The sequence below is a fragment of the Lactuca saligna genome, chromosome 2, assembly GCF_052625555.1.
Source record: "Lactuca saligna cultivar CGN05327 chromosome 2, ASM5262555v1, whole genome shotgun sequence".
Lineage (NCBI taxonomy): Eukaryota > Viridiplantae > Streptophyta > Magnoliopsida > Asterales > Asteraceae > Lactuca > Lactuca saligna.
In genome coordinates this window covers 136,387,915-136,412,583 of record NC_136418.1, presented here as the reverse complement: position 1 = coordinate 136,412,583, position 24,669 = coordinate 136,387,915, and the positions used below count along the sequence as shown (strand labels likewise).

General features: G+C 33.2%; 2 protein-coding genes and 1 long non-coding RNA gene across 3 annotated transcripts; 2 read left to right on the top strand and 1 right to left on the bottom strand.

The window, feature by feature from the left end:
- The first annotated feature begins 11,931 nt into the window (after window positions 1–11,931).
- On the top strand, window positions 11,932–13,032 carry LOC145031734 (uncharacterized). Its single transcript, XM_078980345.1, has 4 exons — window positions 11,932–12,111; window positions 12,191–12,266; window positions 12,371–12,543; window positions 12,695–13,032. The coding sequence occupies exons 1-4, from the start codon at window positions 11,996–11,998 to the stop codon at window positions 12,768–12,770; spliced, it is 441 nt and encodes a 146-aa protein (XP_078836471.1). The 5' UTR covers window positions 11,932–11,995; the 3' UTR covers window positions 12,771–13,032.
- Window positions 13,033–16,902: 3,870 nt separating this feature from the next.
- On the top strand, window positions 16,903–17,887 carry LOC145029113 (uncharacterized). Its single transcript, XM_078977733.1, has 4 exons — window positions 16,903–17,073; window positions 17,152–17,227; window positions 17,327–17,499; window positions 17,646–17,887. Exons 1-4 carry the CDS (start codon window positions 16,958–16,960, stop codon window positions 17,719–17,721), a joined length of 441 nt encoding a protein of 146 aa, XP_078833859.1. The 5' UTR covers window positions 16,903–16,957; the 3' UTR covers window positions 17,722–17,887.
- Window positions 17,888–22,056: 4,169 nt separating this feature from the next.
- On the bottom strand, window positions 22,057–23,352 carry LOC145029112 (uncharacterized). Its single transcript, XR_013676377.1, has 3 exons — window positions 23,196–23,352; window positions 22,629–23,099; window positions 22,057–22,307 (listed from the first exon to the last, which is right to left on the bottom strand). It is a non-coding gene; the product is annotated as an uncharacterized LOC145029112 (long non-coding RNA).
- Window positions 23,353–24,669: the final 1,317 nt, after the last annotated feature.

The following is a 24,669-nucleotide window of genomic DNA, read 5'->3' as shown; positions in this document are numbered from 1 at the left end:
TTTTAACCAATTTAATTATATTGGTTAACACCATATGATACAAAAATTAAACGGGCAAAACGAGGGTTAATACTTTCAACTCTAAAACTATACATTTAAATAGAATGCAAGTTTTTTTCTTAGATTTTAGGTAAATTTGGTAGGCCAAAACCATATATAAAAGAAAAAAAATAGATTAAACTATTTTGTTAATCGGAAAGGACTTAGCCACCTATGTTAAAATTTCATTTTCAGTTTTTTTTCCACACTCTACACTCCCACTCGTCCACTACCTCATCCTCCCTTCCTCAGCCCTCCCCTCCACCTCCCCAACTCATGTTCTCCACCTTCTCACTTCTAAACGTATTGTGAACTTTTCCCCTTTGCTTCCTAGAACTCCTACTCCTAGTTTTTCATTTTTCACTTCTACCTCCCTAACTCCTACTCGTCTAACCCATTTAATGTTTCAACCTCACAAGATATGACAAATTTATAAGGTCTAAACACTAAACATGATGGGTGCATTTTATGCACCTATTTTGCATGTTTATTCAGTTTTTTCATAGCATTATACTGTTGGATCTATATGCCCAAGAATCATTATGGAGTGATATTGCTAATAATATATGATCCTATATGGTTACACCTTTATCAAGTTGTCACATTTTGTATATTTATTATTAATATGATTATTAATAAATAATATCAATTCTTGTATTTAATTAGGGAATAATTATTGTTTTGTGAAAATAATAATTTTAAGAGAGTATAACTAGTTATTATTTCATATGGTATGAATTAATAAGTCATGCACAACATTTTGGAGTAGTTGGATTATTTTGCCCTTTTACCTAAAGAAAAAATTTATATTTTATAAACCTAGAGTTTATAAAAAATAAAGAATCCATCCTCTTTAAAGAGGTATGGTTGAAATTAATAAACAAATATGGAGGTTGCTTTTCAACCTACATGCTTTGTCTCCCATGCTTCTAAAGGTTAGCCATTACTTTAGAGTATTTTAATGGTTAGTCCTAACCTTTCATGGACTATATAAGAAATGCATGAGACTTGCATTTTGTGAAGTGAAAACACTTTCTCTTCCTCCCTTTTCTTCTCTAAAACTGTAAGTCATGAGGGACTCCAAGTCTTTGAAGTTTGGTGCTTTACTTTGGTGATTGAAGCCCTATTGAGTTGTCTCCTTTAGTGCTTATTAGAGTTAATCACTTAAAGGTTTAAGACACTCATTAATACAAGAAGGAACTAGCATTCCAAGTGCCTTACTCTTGATGGTGGATACTTGTAGAGAAATCATATTCTTTGATTTTTGCTATCTTCATCAACACCCCAAAACCAAGTGAGTTCAAAAGCTTTAAAGGTTATCTCTAAAACATCTTATGATTGTTTTTGTTTCATTCTAACCTCTATAAATGGATCCATGATAGTTTGGTTTTGTTATGAACTAAAAATAAACTTGTTATTTTTAAAGTCTTCCGTTGCTAGTTTTTGTGAAAAACAAACTTATATTTCGTATCAAAACCCAACATCTACTTCATAATTCTTGCATTTAGTTAATTATTTGGGCAATTGCATATTTTATTAAGAATGCTTGGTACTTCACTATCTTTGATTTATTTTTTAGGCATTATGGAGCTCAAAACATGGAGCTTGGAGCATAGAGCATAGAGCTTTCGAGAATGAAGAGAAGATGGAACGGTCATGCCGTGGAAGAAACCATGAAGACATAACATGAGTCCTTGTTGCATTATAATCATAACAAATGACTACATTTGAAACATGGTTCGTGTCACACCGATACGAGGCGTGTTTTTCCTTTCTCATCTTATATTTGAGCGACATGACTCGTGGTCAAGCTAGACTGTAGAAGGAGCCAACTGTGAAGACTTATTAGACTTTTAGCAAAAAGCATGGGCCATTATAAAAACACATGGTCATACCAAAAACACATCGACAAAAGGCATGGCCATACTAAAAACGCATGATCTCATGGAATGCACGTGAATAGTTAATTGTGGTGCTAAATTGGAGGAGATTGACATTTTACATGGACAAACGGTTTTGGCAGCTTTCTCTGGTGATTTTGGGAGATTTTTGGGAATTCTTGAAGGCTACTAATCATTGCAAACACTTTTGATTTACTTTTGTAAGCATTAAACATTTCCAATTCCATATTTCTTTTTGATTGATTTGTTCTTAGCCATGTGTGGCTAAGAAACCCTAATTTGTAGTACTTGTTCAAAACATGTTGATTGCTTGACTTGAAGAATATGATTTAATGTTTGATTTGTGATTATATTTTAGTGATTATATTTTTGTTTAAACTAGAACCCTTGAATTTGATTTGTGTTTGATTGGCCACTTTCATGAATTGAATTTGTGTGTAGTTAATTAACTTTTAGGGCACTTAATCGTTCTATTAAGTTAATAATTGGTAACAAACAATAATTTTTTATTGTAAAACATATATCACATGTTTTCACACTTCCGAGCGTATAAGAAGAAATGAACATTATTGGGAAGCTTGTACAAAAGTTAATGCAGTTTTTCAATACAATCTAAGAGCATGTTTAGGTTGAATTAGTAAAGCTAGGTCTAGTCAAAGAGCGTGTTTTGGTTAGACAATTTGGCAAGCGAGATGTATTAGATTGTGTTAATATCTTTCAGTACCAACTTAGAATAGCAATCATGAATTACATCAAGTCATAATCAAGTTGAACAGCAACATTGAGAACTAGAACTAGAACCATTAAATCAAATTGGTTACAAGTTTATTTCATTTTCTACATTTTTTTTTAAAATTTGACTGTTATTTTTTATTTTACTTTTGCAAACAAAACCCCATTTTGTGATCAAAGTACCTTGCGCAAAGAATATAATTTTATTCCGTGTCTTTGTGGTTTGACCCTACTTGCTTTGTACTACTTTTAGTGCATTAAGGCAGTGTATTTTGAGTATGTTGTACCTCTATTATTTGTTGGGTTTGACATGACTAACAAAACACCTAAAACGAAATAAATAGGTTGATACGATATACCATAAATATTCAACTGGTAAGGTTTGGTCAATATCTTTCAATCCAACGCAACATGATACGTTTAATAGAGATTAATTTGTTGATCATTCAAATAAATCTTTTAGAAATAGCCATCTTTATTTTAAGAAAATATTTGATGATAATTACTACATTTATCATATATATATATATATATATATATATATATATATATATATATATATATATATATATATATATATATATATATATATATATATATATATATATATATAGAGAGAGAGAGAGAGAGAGAGAGTATACACTAAAAGACTAATAGTTTTTTATAAGATAATTACTTTTTTTTTTGTTTACTAGCTCTACTTATCACATTATGACAAATAAAATCAAACAAATACTTTCAATATTTAAAATGAAAATAGTGATCTAAGTTTGTTTACAAAAACTTAGTTCACCGTGCGAGTGTTAGTCCTCATACTAGTCAACCAAACTTGAAGTACTCTCTAGGTTAGATTTGTAACATCACACAATTGTGACCCAAATTTTTCATTTTTTATTTAATAAAAACATTAATACAAACATTGTCATATAAACCCAAAAGATCAAAGTATGTCAATACATCAAAACATATCAGCGTAATTCTCAAAGTGCAGAAAAAGGTGGTGTGTGCTCTACAATCATCTCAGACTCTTCCCTTTCAAACCTAAAGTACCTAAAACATAAACTGAAATTTGTAAGCACAAAGCTCAGTGAGTTTCCAAAGTACCACATACCATACATAAATAAACACATAATGGGCCCCGCCCACTAAGTATAACGGCCCCGCCTAGACTCGCATAACGGGCCCCGCCCAATGAGTATAACGGGCCCTACCCAAACTCGCATAAAGGGCCCCGCCACCATACAAATCTTATGAGCATAACAGATAACAACATACATAATAACCATCGGTCCCAACCCAGTAAGCATACAAGCACAACACATACACGAGTCACACAAACATCTAGTATTCTAGCATAACAGATCATGGGCCAGCATTGGTGCCTTAGACTCGCTAAACATGGTGAGGAAACTCAACTCGCACTGTAGAATCTCACAGAAAAATCTCTTGTTGATGGCCCGCTAAAATCCCCATGCTATCACAAAATAACATCCAATTAATAATTAGATTCCAACTCACACTAAGAGTCCAAACTAGGATAAAAGTCCTTTTTACCCTTTCCATAACTTGGCCCAAGGCCAAGGCCCAATCCACTTGTCCAAAAGCCCAAATTCCAAAATAAGCACCCAAAGCCCAATTATGGCCCAATTTTCCAAATTGGGCCCAAACCCCTTTCATGGGCTTTCAACTAAGGAGTCCAATAAAATATCAACAACCCCAAAATAGAATTCTGGTGGCTCAAGACAACAAAATTCCAACATGGCCCAATACCGAGAAGCCCACAAATCCAAAGCCCACTACTGAGTATGCAGGGCGTACTCAGCGAGTATGCTTAGCGTACTCAGTTGCGCGTAGCGTACCTGCTTATACGCCCAACTTAATCCTCCAACTTGGGCAACTTTCTCATTTAGCTCTTAAACAATTAAGACTTCACTCCACCACTTAGATCTGACTTCCTGAAGGTGGTTTATCACGTAAAGTTGCCAACTTTATGTGCACGCATGGCTTAAAGAGGCTCTTAGAGCTCAAAAGAGCTTAATAAATGACTTAACACATGCATGAGAAAAAAATGACATAAAGATTTCATTTTTATGGACAAAGGGACCTAAAGGACCCTAGCTCTACCATCAATCACTTCTAGAGTGAATCAAGAGGCTCAACAACCCAACCATGGACTCAAAAAGCAGAAAAATGGCACCAAACTAGATCTAGAAACATGGGTTTATATGGAAGCTTTTTACCTCACAAAGAAAGAAAATAAAGAACAAATATCAGATCTTCAAGCTCCAAGCACCACTCCAAATGGTTCACTTCTCCTCCCCCTTTACAAAGTACCAAAAATCACATTTTAAGGCTCAAACTCTAGATTTCTGGACAATAGGGATGGAGGCTGTCTAAACATGATCTAGTGAGGCTATCACAAGGTTTAAATAAGGTGCAACACCCTAAAATTAGGGCTTCATATCAGCTCACGTATGCCCAACGGATTCCACGTACGCTCATCGTACGTGGATGAGATTCGCAACCAAACCTTAGCTAGTATGCCAAGCGTACACTATTGTACACCCCATGTACTAGCCAAAAGGGACCAAAATGCCATGCTTTTTAATACAAAGGGCTAAACATGAAACTTACAAATCTAAGTGTTACAAGATCCGAGTATATTTGAGACTCAGGGAGAAAACATAAAGAAGGCCCATCGGGTGACTAAAATGTATAGTTAAATTACCAACATTGAATATAAAAAAGGTTGCTTAACTTGAAAACTATAAATAGACAGTTAATGCATTAAGCGAACATGTTCATCTAAAAAAATGGAGTGATCTTGGTTATATTGAAATTACATGCAATTTAAAACAACATAGCAATCTTTGCTTTAGTCACTTTTACTAAGAAATTATTTTTAATCTTTAATAACATCTAATTATGTCAAATTTGTTGGCCTAATAAGATTTTGATCTTTATATTGTATTGAGTTTTATATTGGCCCATTAGCTAGGAAACCCTAGTTACCTAGTCTAAATCTTATGTATTTCCCTTTCATTGTAATCAAACTTCTCATTTGATAATAATATGAAACCCTAGCCATTCTATGACTTTTACTTGTTAGATTGCATGGTATCAGATAACGGTTGATCATTTGTATTTTCAGTTTTGGGGGTGAGTTGTAGCGGACATGACATTATGTGGTGAGTTCGTTGGGAGGTACACGGGCAACACGCCCCATTTTGGAAATTTTGAGGTTTTGGGTATGATTTTCTACTTTATTTTGTATATTATGCTTGGTATGATTTATTCTATTTTGTTGATTTTGAGTCTTGATTGTTGCTACTGCTATTCGTATTTGCTATTCATATATTATGTTGGTTTTTTGTTATTTTCGTTTGACTGTTATTGGAAATATAGCCCCGAAAGATGATTATATTCATTCCATTAGTACCCAAACTGATGGAAAGAACTATGCTTATTGGAGTTATGTTATGAAGAACCTCTTACAAGGAAATGGTGTGTGTGGGATGGTTAAAGGTGACAAGAAGAAACCAACAGATGACAAGGCTGAGAATTATGCAACCTTACTGGATTCATGAGAGACTGATAACTCCAAGATCATTACTTGGATTAATAATTCTATCAGCAAGTCTATTGGTACTCGGGTGGCGAAGTATGACACAACAAATGAGGTTTGGGAACACTTGGATAGGTTGTATACTCAGTCTAATCTTGCAAAGCAATACTAGTTAGAGTTTGATATTCGAGCCCTCCAACAGAACAATATCAGTGTTCATGAATTTTATACAGTTATGCCGAATTTGTGGGATCATTTGGCTCTTAAAGAACCTGTTGAGTTGAAGGGTTTTAAACCTTATGCTGATAGAAGAGAAAAGCAAAGTTTGGTTCAGTTCTTGATGGCATTACGTTTATATTTTAAAGGCTTGTGTGGATCAATATTGCATCGCACATCTTTTCCCACTATTGATTTGGTTGTTTACAAGTTGATTGTTGAAGAAAATCGTATAAAGTCCCATGCTGACAAAGGTCCCAAGACAGCCAATCCTACTATATTTTCTGTTCCATAACGACCTTAGTCTTCATGCAGAATCATCCCAAAGTTGCATTTGATGAGTGTGCTTTCTGTAATAAGAATAGTCATTGGAAGGAAAATTGTCCTTTGTTGTTAAGCAAAGGAAATCAACATCAATAGCAAATCATATCACCTACACAATATCAAACTTCACAGCACAACATGTCTCCTGGACAGTTACGTCCACCATTTCCACCTTTTAGGCCACCACAATACGCTGGTATTGCACCTTTAGTTGAGAATGAAATAGATTTTACACCACCATCAACCTTAGATCCCCAGATTCGTGAGTAGTTCAGACATTTCAGTGTTGCCAATCCAACTGCCATGTCTCATTCAGGTCTGTCTTCATCCAACACTTCAGGTATTCCTTCATCCTTGTAGATATTAGATTTTGATGCATCTCATCACATGTCACCACATTTATCATCTTCTACTTCGTTATCACCTCGTTTACTTGTCTCAGTTACATATGCTAGTGCTACACCTATTGGCATCTGATGGTATTATACATCATTCATAATATATAGACACCCCTCAGCAGAATGATGTTACAGATAGAAAACATCGATATCTCCTAGAAACTGCAAGATCCTTGCTACTGTCTACTCAAGTTCCAAATATGTTTTGGGAATAAATTGTTCTTACTGCCACTTACATTATTAATCGCATTCCTACTGCTCACACTTCGGGTATGTCTCCTTATGAAATGTTGTTTTGGCAACTTCCATATTATTCTTCATCATGAATGTTTGGGTGTACCTATTTTGTCTTGAAGCCTGCTTTAGAAAGAGATAAGTTGTATTCAAAATCAACCCTTGGTCAGAAAGGTTATTAGTGTTATGATCCATCGAATCAAAAATTATATGTCTCTCGCAATGTCACTTTTTTGGAGCACCTTTTGTTCTATAACATTCATGTTCAGTCAGATGATGCAACTCGAGGAGATTCATACTATTGATATATTTAGCGTTGACATTGATGATCCACCACCTACCACTGATCCACCACATGCTACTAATCCACCACTAGCTGTTGATCCACCACTTGTCGTTGATCCTGTACCTGCAGCTCATCAGGATCCCCCACCATCGATGCCTTATCGTAGTAAGAAGTCCACAAAGATTCATGACTTTATCTATTCCTCTTACTCACTAGTGTTTGAATCTATTATTGCTAATGTACATTGTCTCTATTAGCCAACATCCTACAAAGAGGCCGCCTCTGATCCCCTTTGGCCGACCATCATCGCTGAGGAACTTACAACTCTCTATCAAAATCATACATGGGATCTGGTTCCACATCCACCCGGAAAGCACAAGATTGGTTTTCGTTGGTTATATAATATGAAAACAAAGTCTGATGGATCCGTTAAAGCCAAACTTATTGCAAAATGGTACGCATAAAATTATGGTATGGATTACGAGGAGACCTTTATACTTGTTGTAAAAATCATAATTGTTCACACCTTAATTGCAGTTTCTTCCATTCGTCAATGGAAGATTTATCAGATGGATGTCAAGAACACATTATTAAATGGTGAAAATCATGAGGAAGTATACATGTCTCCTCCCCAAGGCATTTCTTACCAACTAGGTGAAGTTTTTCGACTTCAGAAGGCTCTATATGGTCTCAAACAAGCCCTTCATGTTTGGTGTGAGAAATTTTCTACGGTGATTACTTTGCTTGGTTTTCGACCAAGTGATGATGATTCGACTCTATGTGTTTGGTGTACAAGTGTAGGTCGGATTGTTCTTTCCTTATATATTGATGACATGATTATTATTAGTGATAATCATGACGGTATAGAGTCTTTAAAGCATGATAATCACTGTTTTGCTATGAAAGACCTCGGCTTGGTGAGTTATTTCTTAGGAATTGAAGTTGCTCCACTCCAAAGGGTTATATTTTATCTCCAACAAAGTGTATTTAAGATTAGTTTGAATGAGCACAACTCATGGATAATCGGACAATTGATACGCTTATAGAGTGTAATGCAAAGTATTCTCTAATTGACGGTATTCCCCTATCAGATCCAAGCCTTTATAGTACCATTGTAGGAAGCTTGGTTTACCTCACTATCACTAGACCATATATTGGTCATGTAGTTCATGTAGTTAGCCAGTTTGTCACTACTCCTTCTACTGCTCATTGGGGAGTTGTTCTTCGTATTTGTAGATATCTTTGTGGTACTTAGTTTCACACCCTTGTGTTTCCATCTACATCCTCTCTTGAGTTGCGTGCCTATAGTGATGCTAATTAGGATAATGATATTTTTATCGTAATTCTACTACTAGGTATTGTGTTTTCCTTGTAGATTCGTTGATATCATGGAAGAGTAAGAAACAAGATGTTGTCTCTCAATCTTCTACAAAATCTGAGTATCGAGCCACGACTATCACCAATTGTGAGATTGGCTTCTTGAAGATATGAGCATTCATATCTCTCAGCCTACCCCTTTGTATTGTGACAACGAGAGCGCGGTAATGATTGCCAAGAATTCAGTGTTTCATGAGCATACAAAACACATTGAGATTGATTGTCATTTCACATGTCATCATCTCCACAGGGGTACTATCTCCCTTCCTTATGTTCCTTCCACTTTGCGGATTGTTGATATTCTTACGAAGCCATTGTCTGCTCATCGATTTCATTTTCTGTCCGACAAACTCTTAATGCTTATTACCGTTGCATTGTGAGTTTGAAGAGGGATGTTAGCATAATAATATTTTTGGCTTTATTTTGTATTGGGTTATAAGTTGGCCCATTAACTAGGAAACGCTACTTAGCTAGTCTATATATTATGTCTTTTCCTTTCATTGTAATCATACTTCTCATTTGATAATAATATGAAACCCTAGCCGTTATATGTCTTTTACTTGTTAGTTTACAAAATTTATGGTGTTAGATAGCTACTTTAAGGCATATATGCTCTTTTCTAAATGGCATGTCAAAGTTAATGCCCAAAGCTTCTTTACTGTATCATATGCCTCTCATCCTTATAATTAGTGTAAGCTTATATTCTTAATCTAAGTTATGCTTATAGTAATATAATAATATGAAGAATTATTTGATTATACAAGGAATCTCACATGTTACTCAAAAAAATAAAGTTCCATATGATCTTACATGTACACTTTAAAGCATGTCAACATCTACATTGACATTTACTGTAGGGAAATCTAGGGTTTATGGTGGAGATCTGGATACCAACTTGGATCGTGATATCATTTTACGAAATGATATTTCTACCCTATGTATAGGTTACAAGAAATTCAACCTAGGATAATCCAAGTGGACACTTACGTTTCTTGGCACAGAAATCATAAGCCAATATGCTAGGGGATTCTGTGAAAGTATGCTGAAAAACGAGAGCTTAAGATCGTAACCCCTTTCTGAAGAGGAAAAATCATTTATATATTAAACGAAATTAGGGTTTCATTAGGGTTGAGTCGTCATTAGTTGCTTTGTCCCTTGGTCCCCTGCCAATATGAAGCGGGACCCCAGCTAGGTGCTCTGCCCCTTGGACCCCGCTAGGGGTGCTGCCCCTTTGGAAACCCCGAACCAAGGGGCGCTGCCCCGGAGCTCCGACTAGTCGTTAAACCGGCCTCTAATTCGATCTTATACATGCGTGCATTCTGCACAACCACATACATATATTAGAGTACAAATTATGAAGTCTCTTAGCTCACATGTTAGTTCCAGTTACTTAAAATCACATGGTGACAATAAAATAATCAACATTTACAATCTTATCTATCATCATACTCCTTCCAAAAATATGTCTGAAATTTTGCAATCACTAATTTACCACCTTACGAACTCCATTAATAGTTGTATTTTAGAAATTTTATGAAAACAAATCATATAACACTAAAATGTAGGATAAAATTAACACTTCTAAAAGATATTTAAGAAAACAATTTACCTGATTATAACCAAAACAATAACTTTTCCGATATGTACTAACAACTAACATGTAGACTGTAGAGCTCCAAGATATTGTTCTTTTGTTTTGCCTCAATGACATTAATTAAATATATCCATTTCATGATTCCGCTTTGAAACATGAACAATGGGGGAAGGAATATGTATTACTTAAGAACGCTTACAACTACAAGAGAAAAAAACAAAACTTAAAGAGGTGATTCACAAATGAGTTTATACTTATCCTGCTCATATATACAACAGTTTTAACATATTAGAAATTTGGAACTTGCTTTTTCTCATAATAGGCTTCAAAAAAAAAAAAAAAAAAAAAAAAAAAAAAATCAGACATACCTTTTTGTCAGAAAATGAATGTTTGAAACTCATAAATGAATTCCAAAGTAGGTCAGTTTCAAGAATAAAAACTTATTTTTGTATTTTCTCAAAATGTTAATTTTGTAATCCCTATTTCTAGAAAATTATGATAATTTCTTTTTATTATCTCTTATTATCGTCTCCGTAATATTAATAAACAAATACTAGAACTTATTCTACTTTTTATTTAACTGATTATATTATTATGCCGCATGTTCGAAAAATAATATTTATGCGTCGTGGTCATTACCACGAATTGCATGACGTCGTAATCAATTTATAATGGGAATAGTGGGAACGACGAGAGAACTTGGGAAGAAAGCCAAAAGAAGAGGTCAACACACACCAGCTACTACTCTATTATTCAACCACTCAATTTTCCATGTATTGCATTTCACCCCCTATCATTAACCGAGTTTTTATCTATTGATATTATTGATGTACATTTTTCTTATATCATAATCACAATTTTTAGTACACGAGAAATATAACATAGGTACCATTAATAACCACTAGTCGAAGAATACGATTTTTAACTGAATCATTATATTTAATTTCATTTTAAACGAATTGTTGTTTTTATAAATGTATAATAGATATATGTTTATTTGGGAAAGTGTGTAGTAGTGGTATTATGATATATTATTATATTATGTACATTTTTCTTTAAAATTTATATCCCATATAAGTCTTCAAAATTGCTAGTTTAGTTAAGCGATATTGATTTTGACATTTGAGATTGCAACAAAAAAGAATGAAAAGGGTTAACGTGTCATACCCTTAAAGTTAAAGGTGAAAGTTTAGAAATTCTCGATACTACAAGGACTTTTCAGCAATTCATCTCAAAGTCAGCTACAAATACCCTGAACCTAAAGACGAAGGTGCTGAATCCTATTCTGTTTTCAATTAATCATCTCCAGATCTTCGCCGGAGAAAAAAGATGACCGGAATAGTTGAAATTTTGCCGAAGGAGTACGGCTACATCATTCTCAACCTCATTGCCTACTATTTCCTCAATCTGTATATGCAGATTCAGGTCGGCAGAGCTCGAAAGAAGTAATATTTCCAAACAAACTCTGTTTCACTTTCATTCTAATTGCCCTAATTTGAAATTTAACAAAATTTTCTGTTGAAGGTATAATGTTTCATACCCAGCACTCTACGCTACTGAAGCAGACACCAAGGATTACAAACTCTTCAACTGTATTCAGGTTTGTACATATCGATCGCTTGCTGATCTGTGAAAAATCCATCATTTTTCTTCGATTCGTTTGTGGGATTTTGAGGAATCTGAGTTTTGTTTGTTTGATTACAGAGAGGGCATCAGAATTCGCTCGAATCTCTGCCGATCTTCTTTGTTTTGATGGTTTTGGGAGGGTTTAAACACCCAGTTATATGTTCGTATCTGGGATTAGCATACACAGTTACTCGGTTTTTCTATTTCAAGGGTTACTCCTCCGGTGATCCTAAGGGACGTCTCCCGATTGGGTATGTGAATTGTAGTGATAAACCCTTGTCTGTTTGCTCTATACTTTTAACTATGATTCGATGATATTTAGATTAAGTTTCTTGTAAGGATTAAGGAATGATAATGGATCTGTAATCTGTATTCACTTTGGGTTTCATGTTCTGTTTGCAGAGGATTCAACGGTCTTGCATTATTGGGGCTTGTGATAGTCAATATCACGTTTGGGGTGAGTCTTGTAAAGGCATAAATCACAAGCATCATGAAGAAAAGAATATTCTTTGGGGCCCTTTCTTTTTTCTGGTATTTGATTAGAGGAAGAAGCAGTTTCATACTTTCATTTTGTAATGTTGTTGATGAGAAAAAAAAAATGATTGTTTTTACTTTTTAGTTGAGGCATTGGTCTTTAAGCTGTTGTAAACCGTAGTTTTAAGTGCCTTGGGAATATAGTTCCAAGCGCTTTCTGTAAAATGTAACACTTTCATAATAATGCATTTTGTTTGACTCATGAATCCTTGGATGTTATGTCTATTCCTGAGTATGTTCTTTTATCAATATAATCTGTTCAAAAAGAGGACTTCCATGACTACAACATAGATTTGTGTGAATTTAGTGTAAACTTATCAAAATCGGCTGTAAATCCATCACAAATCCTTAGAAAATCCGTCAAGAATCTGTTGGGAATTTGTCATAAAAGTCCTAATAAGTGTAAATTTAATATAAATTTGTCAGTGTAACCCTTTTAGAGATGGAAATTGTTGTCGAAATATGAATTTTTTTTAGTAGTACAGCCCTTAAAAAAATCATGCAACTCCTGATAAATTTGATATTGTTGGTTGTTTTTATAGAGGATGAGGTTCAATAGAGAACTATAATTAATCAATGAATCAATTTTTTTTCAACTTTTAGAACTTATTTTTTATTAAAAAAAAAAACAGAAATTCATAACTTTTTATCATTTTTCCAATGATATAAAATTCGATTTTTTTTACGTCAAATTCACAATGTGAATATTCGAAAATTCACAACGTGAATCCGGATTCACACGGTGAATCCGAAAAATATTTTTTACATTCACAATGTTAATATATGAATTTAGACATTTTTAGATTTTTTTTTCGATAAACAATAAGCTATAGAAATTGAAAAAAAAGATTTGGTTCCTTGAATAACCCATAAATATGGTTCTCTATTGAATTTTTCTCTTTCTTTCTATATATAATTCACGATACTAACAATTTGATATATTGGCAAGATGTTTAAGGGTATGATGTCACATCAAACGCAATAAAATATATGGAAATAAATTATATATTCAGATGATAAATTTATTATTTATCAACTAACAATAAAATAATTCATTTGTTTATTATTAATTAGATAAAAACAAATTAAATTGAATTAAAAAGAACAAATTAGTTTATTTAATAGCTTAGATAATGAATCACTTCCTTGGTTAGAAAATAGCGTTGACAGAACGAGGTGGTTACCTAACAAAGCAAATTTTTCGATTTCAAACATAATTTTTTCAAACGATTTCAACATAATTTATTCAATTTTGGTAATTTGAAATACAATTTTTTCGATTTCAAACACAAGATTTTTCGCAGAAGTCAGAACGGAAGGAGTTCCACAAAAACCCTCTGTGGAGAACTCTTCGTCATTTTCTGAAAACGTCAATTTCTTGGTGATTTTTTTTAAACCCCTCCTATTTTTTTGTTATTTCACAAATTTACCTCGACTATCTAGAGTCTAGACTATGCACCAACATGCCTCTGCCGGCGGAGACTTAACTGATTATGTTATCGTGTCGCATGTGCGGAAAAAATAATATTTATGCATGAGTGGTGGTCATTACCAAGAATTGCATTAAGTAAAAATCAATTCGACCATTCATTTTTCCATCTATTGCATTTTCAACCCCTATAGTTAACCGGCTTTTTATCTATTGATATTATTGAATGTTACTTTTAGGGGGAAAAAAAAGATTATAATTTGGTATCCTGTTTATCTTCCAATGCTAAGGTGGGGCGACAAAAATGAGAAAACGAACTAAGAACATAATTCAGATTTTACCAAATGTTATAATCTTATTATTAGATGGTTAAATATGCCAACTGGTAAAAAAAATTGCATCTTTTAAATGAAATATAACACATTCTCACTAATTTTTAATAGCCATTTAGATTTTGGTTATATTTGCTAGTTATTTAAATAGAGTAATAATTTCATCTACTTCTACTATAATAAATAAATATGATTTTGACACATGTCAATCTTTAATGATTTTTTATACTTATTATTTTGTAATATTTTTTAAATAAATAATATCCACATGTCAATTTATGATTTTTTTTTCAATTTATAAAATTAAAAAGTCACATAATACATATACTTATATATGTAAAATATCAAATGTAATAAATATTATACTAAATTGCAATTAATATATTTCTTCATTTCTTACAGACCGGCTCTATGTAGAAGTTTTTTAAGGTAGGGTTTAGGACCCCCAATTCTAAGGGGTCCCATATTCTCCAAAGTCCAAAGGTTTAGTCCATTAAAAATTTCAATCCAGTAACCACAAAATGAATAAAGAAGAATAATAAATCAACGATGGCTACACTCATGAAGCTGAAAAGACTTTGCATTCTTCTACCGATTCTGACACTTTTTTTAAATGATGCATCGAATGCTTCCTCTGCTTTCAGTAAAAATACCAAAAGCCTATTTTCGAGGAGCATTATGGAGCAAGGAGCAAGGCAGTAGATAAGATAGAAGAAGGGGTCAGCCTCCCGGTGGAGCAGAGGATACGGTTAGGATAACGAACTTGAAACGCGGAGTCCGAGCATCCGGCGAGCGAGTGGTTAGTGGCCATGGATGGGGGATCACTTGTAGGAATGACATAATGCTAATCCATGTTCCACACGGCCAAGGAAGCATCGGTTTTTAATCTCATTATGACTTGGTCGTTCATAAGAGATTCTTTCTCGATCAGAATAGTGGAATGGAAGGCACTACAATGAAATAAAGACTTTTTTAGGTATAGGGATAAATCCGTACAATAGTGCGAGGACGATTCTAATGGAAACACAATTCATTGGATTCAAGCCCTTCTTGAAAGAAGTCCTCTAACTAGATTTCTGCGAAATATTCATATCATCCGTTTTCGATTTCCAAGTATAGTAAAGGCCAAAGGGCTCCAAATTTTTGGTTCGCTTAGAGCCCCCAAAATGGTTGGGCCGCCCATGATTCCTTATTTCAAAATTTTATTTTAAAAAATATTTATTATTACATTTTAATATTTTATTTTCTTTAATCAACGTCCGTGTAATGCACGAGTGTTTTATACCTAGTTAAGTTATATATACAATCAAAAGTTGCATTTATCTCGAAACATAAGAAAACGTTTAATGATTGATTTAGAGAAATAACTTACATAACTATAATCGTTATTGCATGTATATCTTAAACACACATTTCATTATCCTGAAAATTTTCAAAATACCTTTCTTTTGTATTATAATCTCAATGTTTTGTACACAAGAAGTATAATACAAATACCATTAATAAATAATAACATGTCAAAAAACGGTTATATTTTATTGAACTAGTATATTCGATTTCATGACAAACAAATTATTGTCTTCATAAATGTATAAAAAAAAATATAGAGTAAATTACATGAATGGTTCCTATGGTTTAGGGTAATTTGCGTGTTTGGTCCCTAACTTATTTTTTTAACTCGGAAGGTCCCTACTGTTTGTTTTTGTTACGTGTTTGGTCCCTGTTTTACCTAAATACACTATATTTCCCTTGATATTTTAATTTATTTAAGTAAACACACCCCAACCCCACCCCATTCACCGTACTTTACCCACCCCATATTTTTTCTTATTTAAATAATAATTATTTTAGGTAAGATAGGGACCAAGTGCGTAACAAAAACAAACTGTAGGGACCAAACACGTAACAAAAACAAACCGTAGGGACCTTCCGAGTAAAAAAATAAGTTAGAGACCAAACGTACAAATTACCCCAAACCATAGGGACCATTCGTGTAATTTACTCAAAAATATATTTAGGAAAGTGTGTAGTAGTGTATAACTATATATTATGATATATACAATACTATTATTATTATTATTATTATTATTATTATTATATTAGTCCTTAAAAATTTATAGTTTGATAAAGTTTTTGAGTTTTGACATTTAGGATTGCAACAAAAAAGAATGCAAGGGTTAACATGTAATACTCGAGAAGCCAAAGGTGAAAGTTTAGTACATCTCCATACTACAGGGACTTTTCAGCAATTCATCTGAAAGCATGCTACAAATACCCTGAACCAGAAGACGAAGCTGCTGATAAGTGATAACGTCGTTAACAGAATCCTTACCAGTTCTCAAATAATCATATCTTAATCGGAGCAACAAGATGGCCGGAATAGTTGTATTTTTACCGAAGGAGTACGGCTATATCATTCTCACCATTATCGCCTACTGCTTCGTCAACCTGTATATGCAGCTTCAAGTCAACAAAGCTCGAAAGAAGTAATATTTCCATACAAACACTCTTTCCCTTTGATTCTAACTTCCCTAATTGGAAATTTAATAACTTTTTCAATGAAGGTATCATGTGTCATACCCAACACTCTACGCCACTGAAGCTGATACCAAAGATTACAAACTATTCAACTGTATTCAGGTTTGTACATATCGCTTGCGGATTTATGAAAATACATCATCTTTCTTCGATTCGCGTAAGGGATTTTGAGGATTCTGAATTTTGTTTGTTTGATTACAGAGAGGGCATCAGAATTCGCTCGAATCCCTTCCGATCTTTTTTGTTTTGATGGTTTTGGGAGGGTTTAAACACCCAGTTATATGTTCGTGTTTGGGATTAGCATACACAGTTACTCGGTTTTTCTATTTCAAGGGTTACTCCTCCGGTGATCCTAAGGGGCGTCTCCCGATTGGGTATGTGAATTCTACTGATAAACCCATGTCTGTTTGCTTTGTACTTTTAACTTTGATTTGATGATATATGCACATACGATTTCATCGATTTTGTAAGGAATGATGATGGATCTGTTTTCACTTTCGTTTGCTTGTTCTGTTTGCAGGGGATTCAACGGTATTGCATTACTGGGGCTTGTAATACTCAATATTACGTTCGGCATAAGTCTTCTCACGGCATAAATCACAAGAATCATGAAGAATCAAGAAAGAAAGCAGATTCTTTGGGGGACCCATTGTTTTTCGTGGTATTTGGTTAGAGGAAGAAGCAGTTTCATTTTGTACTGTTGATGAGAAAAAAAAAATGATGGTTTTTGTGTGGCAAAAAATGAAGGAAAGAGAATTGTGATAAGGGTATATTAGTCTTTTTAAAACTCGATCGGGAACCATAATCGAAACAAATCCAAACCTCAAGAACTTTCCAAATGAAAAACGAAAGAGTAATGGACCAAACACATAGACTTCTTTAAACCATAAGGACCATTTATGTAGTTTACTTTAAAATTTAAGTGATAAACCGAAGTGATTAGTGGTTACAAGGTCTTTTGAACCGGAATAAAAATGGTAAATAAAATCATTTTGTCCACGTCAAAACCCATCCCATGACTCACGACGAGAGATCAATTGCAGAATACTGACAGTATTTCAGACATATCAGTATTTGAATCGTTTAAACCTGGATCTCTTGTATGAAATTTCACTGCTCAACCATTAGACTTCGGTTGCCTTGACAAGTTTAAAAAACAAAGAGCAATGGAAAATATGGAACGCTTAGGAAAAAACGGAGTAACCCTAAAAATGATTCTATTGCTGATTTTTTTCCAAGAAAAATATAAGAACCAAAAGGAAAGTTTTAGCTGTTTTTTCCGATATTTCCTCCTAAACAAGGAAATATAAGGTCATAAGCATTGTTGACTCGATATTGTGATCACCACATCCATCAAGGTGACAATATCAATAGTTAAACTTGGAAAAAGGAAAGAAAAGTATTACAAAATCTATAACTATGCAAACTATCCGTACACGTACTAGCTTCAAATGATGAAAGAGAGTCTTCTTCTTGCTACCACCATATTCATCATCATTGCCACATTTATAGTATCTCTTTCAAATAAAATCAACATCACGTTATAACGAATTTTGTTAGAATTCTCTATTGAATCTTTCTATTGCTTGTGTTTTTTTATTCATCAATCTTGAGAAGATGTTGTGTTTGGGGAAAATATGCATGATATGCACATTCTTGATAGTGTTGGGAATTACAATCGGCTTGTTATTCGGTTTTGGCGTATTCAGTGATGGATTTCATAAGATCAAGAACGTGTTTCATTATTCTCAATCTCATTCGTATTCACATGTTGTTTATGGAAGGTCTTTTCGCTCCCCTCCCCCGTTCTAATGTAAATTGTCATCAACAAAAAGTTGTTTAGAATATATGAATTCGGTTCAAAATTCCGGGTATTCGGTTTTGGGAACGGATTCATATATTGTCTTTTTTAATATAGATACTCGATGTATTTGGAAATGTGAATTATATATTTTGAAGTATCTAATTTTAGTTTGTAATTATTAGAATATTTGAGTGAAATAGTTAGAGACACTTAATGGAAGTACATGTATAATGATCTTTCTTTATATGTGTTTCAAGTATCAAATAAATAAGTTTGTTCATACCTATTGGCTTGACCGCTTGTAATCCCTTAAAATGACGAGTAAATATCATCATATGGTGTTGAGTGAAACACAAAATACATAAAACCAGTAAGTGATTAGATTGTTTAAAAAATATGTACATTGAAATTTTGGTATATGGAAATCTGGATACTCAAACTAGTATCCAAAAATTTCAATACTAATTTGGATATCATTTGTCAAGATTCAGTATCGCAAAATTTAATATATCTACTCTACTGAATCTCATAAATTTCCAATATTAGGTTGGGTATCAAAATTCGATATTAAATTTTTTTCATATATCTAATATACTCAAATGGTTATAATCTATCGAAGGACTTGTCATGGTTGTTGATGTAACAAGGTGGGAGAGAGAGTTTAATTAGGTATGTACCTACTTAAATTTGGATTTAGTTACAATTATGTTAAGGGATAGCCCATGTTATCTTTTAAATTTTCCATCGTAGTGTAAATAGCTTAACAAATTTTATGACATACTACAGTTTTATATGTTTATATGACGTTTAGATAGAATTATTTAAGGAAGTGTTGATTTAAAACATGAACATTTAAATTGACATAAGAAAGAAGAGCTATTTGTGCGCTACTACACATACTTACTTACTCATAGTATTGTGCATGTAAGTCCTATCATTAGCTTTTAGGCTATCTCTAGCGGAACAATTGGCAAAGAATTCATGCGGGAACAATCTCTCTATGTGGAATCCTGCGTCCGCCTTCTCCAATCCAAGGACTTAGTGAATTCGCGGAAAGTAAAGAATACCTAGCATTCATGGGGGCGTTGAAAGATGACAAAGTGGGCAGCTGCACAGGGTTTAAGTTTTTTATTATATATTATATATATATATATATATATATATATATATATATATATATATATATATATATATATAAAAAACTTATAATAACAACAGGGACTCTTTTTCTCTAACTCGTCCTGGGTATTTGAGGATATTTACATCCCTAGGACCGGTCATACGCAACGTAGAATCAATAGAAAAATCTATATTCAAATGTTTTTTTTCTATAATTAATGCATAATATCAATTTAGAAGCCAAAAAATTTGTGAAAAAAAATAGATTTCTATATTTTACCATTATATCTACTCACAAAATATCAACGACAGTGATATTCTCATAAAATACAAAAAAAATTCCACAATTTCCAATTGACCGACACTAAACAGTCAAATACAACTAATAACAAAAATCAACCGAAGAGTTATCTCAATCGAATGTCATGTCAAAAAACAAAGATCTATCGAAGGTTGTTAGTTGCAAATAGAATTGAATTAGGCGTATTAGATGGCCTAGAAACATGGTCCTTGCAACAAGTCAACACAATTATGCTTAACTTTAATAAGATATGGATGTTTTGTCATACTGAATATTATTTATTAGAAGTTGTTATTTGCAAATAGAGTTGAATTATGCGTACTATAAGGCCTAGAAGCATGGTGTTTGTGACAAGTCAACACAATTCTGCTTAATTACATAGGATATAGATGTTTTGTGTAAAAAATGAATCTTTTTGTTAAAAAAAGTACAATGAAGTAAGTTTTTAATTCAATAATAATTACATAAACATCCGCTATTTTTCTATTTTGATCCATAAAATTTCTTCATACCTTATATTTTCATTAAATAATTTATCAGATCAAACACTAAAATTATTTTTAAAGCATAAGGAATTATCAAATCAAAATAAATCATTTGAACATAGCAACCTTAATACATGAAGTTGAACAATTATCTCATTCATGCTTGTTAATATTTTACAATGATCCTACAAGTGAAAAATTATCCCAACCACACTGCGATCCCATTCTAAAGCAAGGTTTTAGGATTTTAGGATCCCGACTAAATCGTAAGTAGATATGTCATCACCTTTTTAGTCTTTATTCTATAATAAGGTTTTGTAGTATTATGAATCTTACTCGAAGTCTTTATTTCTACTAAATCCAATGCATAGTCTAAAAAGTTTTCCAATTAGATCAAATCAAACTTCAAAATTTTATCCATTCAATTCGAAATCGAACATTACAGATCATCAGAATCCTAATAGAGTAGCAAAACTTCATTTATTAAGAGCACAACAACATTCATGTCATTTACTTTATAGTTTGTTCATTTAGTTGTACATGATCACAATGATATTGTTTCTTTTTGTGATTAAGATATTTTGTGTCTAATTTTGACAATTTTCATTATTACATCTACAAAAATTATTGTTACTGTCTAAGATATTAAATTTGATTTTCCCACCGACACCTTAAGCAACATCAAGTTATAATTGCAAACGCAAAAACAGTACATTACAATCTTCTTATTTTTAAGATGGTTCCATTAAATGACTTGTATTTAATAAGATGGTTCCATTAAATGCTTAGTTGGTTAAATAATAATGCTTATTTTTAAACCCAAGCCCATCTTATTTTTAAGCAAAACCTTTGTATTTTTCTTACCTGAAAATACAACCTTTAGTTCATTACATTAGGGAGTTTTTAAGTTTTTAATCAAAATAAAAGAGTAAATTATATAAATCGTTATTATGGTTATCACGTGTCAACTCTATCTTCTTCTTTTTTCACTTGGACCATCGTTATAGTAAAAACATAAAATGACTATATTGACCATGCACTTACCTATCTATATTTTTATTATTGTATTTTATATTTGTTATATGATAACTATTATTAAACTATTAAAACTCATCTTTACCCCTCCCAACATTCAACATTATCGTCCACCACAAAAAGCTTGTAACAACACGAATTCCAAATTCACACCACAAAAGTTCTTCAATTTTCAAGTCATCATACATATACGCAAACAACTATTTCATTGATGCCAAGATCAAATTTACAACAAAACATCCAGGAGCATCCATTACAAGACATATAATACCCTACTTAGAGTACTTGATTTAGTATTCTTAGTCCCAAAGTTACTTACATGATAACCCAAAAGATTTGCAAAAGTTGTGAACATATGCTTATACAAAATGAACACTTAGTATTATTGTTAGAACTTAGAAGCTTAAGCTAGCTCCTTACCCTTAGCAGAGCTTGTACCTGAAATTTATAATAAATTTAACAAATTATAAGTTTTGAAGCTTAATGAGTAACCTATGAGAATTTTGATGATTTGGAACTTGTTATATTGGGGGAAAGGAGCCAATAGTTAAAAGTAATTAAATAGATAATATAAATCTTCAATTTTACCTTCTTTTCATAGTTGAAAATTGAATAGAAGACTTATGATTATGAGAAATTGGGTCAAAATCATTCAATGTTCGATTACATTTACATATAAATCATGGCTAACAAAAACCTGAATTTCAAAAATCTGTTTCAACAGGATTCTAAAGGAGAGGATTTGTGCGAATAACATACCTTATCTTTTGGAAGAAATCCAAGCACCATTAATCCAGTTTTGATGAACCCTTAAAAATCCCAAGGGGAAAACAATCTCTTCATTTGAATTTTCAAAATGCACAAAGTAATTCGACCCTATTTTCCCACTAATTTTTCCGGCCCACCACCCATCCTTCTCGTAGGCGTCAACAGCGTCGCCCAACGAAAATCCAGTTACCGGAATCTGTGGAGGAAGCGGCTGGATTTGATCGGCGGAGACCACCTCTCTCAAGGGCCCGAAACCGTCTTCTTTCAGGAGAGTTCTGTACTGGATAATGTACTCTTTTTTGGAAAGCCTAGCGATGATGTTTGCTGTGTAGTATGAACCCTCGAACCCCTCTTCGATGCTTGAAATTTCGACTCTGTCGCCTCTTTGAAACGCCATTGTTGTCGACGATGATGATGCTTTTTTCTTCATATCGGCAACAGAAAGTTTCTGGGGTTTCGTTACTGAAAATTGAAAGGAATGCTTAAAATTCAAAACATGATCATGAGCTACAGCCTATAATAAATTGAAGAGAGCAGATAAAATTTTTCTTGACGTACATTTGAACTAGAAAAAAGAAAGCAAGGACGTTTCTCTTGATCGATCTTGGAGACAATCCCCAGAAAAGCAAAATATCCCTAAAGCTGAAGGTACGCGATTTGTAGTAATCCTATATGCCTCTTGAGTCTTGACCAAACTAGAGATTTGATGTCTACTCTAAAAGATGATTTTATTTCTTATGGCAAATAATATTTGCATAGTATGTAACTTTATAATTTTAATAAAAGTACATAAACCACATTATTTTTGGGCTAATCAATAGCTAAAAATAGAAATCATGAGTCACAGCGTAATCATTTTGTGAATTTTTTTATAACTCTCAAAAAAAAGAAAAAAAAAATCATCCGAATACATATTCCACAATGCAAGCCAATCACTCGTGAAGATTTTGATTTTTTTGCAAAATGAACAGTTTTGCATTTACTAATTACTAGTCTAACTACGATATGATTTTACAATATATTTGCTTTAATGTTGTAGTTTTTTCTACGTTAGAACATCTATAATGATAAATCTATAATATTACTTAAAAATATTATCACCATAGTTGCTACTATAATACCTTAAAAAAAATCAAGTGTATGTAAGTCGTCAAGTGCTCTTGATGTGGTTATCTTTTAAAAACATTTACATGTGGAATTCGGTCCCGAAGTATGATCATAGGTTTTACAATTTAAATTCGAATTAGGTACAGGAGCGGTCAACATAGTATCATCAAAAAAGTTTAGGGATATATACACTAAAGTCTCAATATTTTCAACGATTTTACAAGAAAGTCGTAAGCTTTAAATTTTTTTTTTTTTTATAGTAAAGTCCTAAATTAGACTCTAGGGTGTTAGGAGCCTATGTTGAGGGATGTGTTTTCTTGTTTGATTGGGGCTTGGAGGTCTGAGTCACGGCCCGAAGACTTGGTAGGATCAGTTAAGTCTTATTGGGATCGATTTGTGTTTTGTTAGGCTGCGAGTGTTGTTGTTGGTTAGTGGATCGGGGGTAAGCTCGAGTGTGTTCGTTAGTGGATCGGGGGTAAGCCTGGGTACTGTTGTTAGTTAGTGGATCGGTGGTAAACCTGAGTGTTGTTTTTGGTTAGTGGATTGGGGGTAGCCTGAGTACTGCTTTTGTTTAGTAGACCAGGGCTGAGCCCGAGTGTTGACAATAGATAGCCAAGCAGAGCTATCAGAACCGAGTATAAGCGTGGCCTAGTTTAGTATGCGACCAGTTGGTTTTCGTCACATTGGTGCATTTATGTGCAAGATTAGCATGAAGACGTTTGGCATAGAATGTCTTGAGCTGATCAAATCTACAGATTTCCAGACAGTTTGGTTGATGTGAGGGCTTGCATCATGAAGTAGAAGCGAGAAATGATTTCGAGGACAAAAACTAATTTAAGTGGGGGAGAATTTTAACATCTTGTTTCCTATCATTTCTTATTTCAAGGTCATGGGCTGAAAGTCAATTATGTAAAGGCTTTGGGCC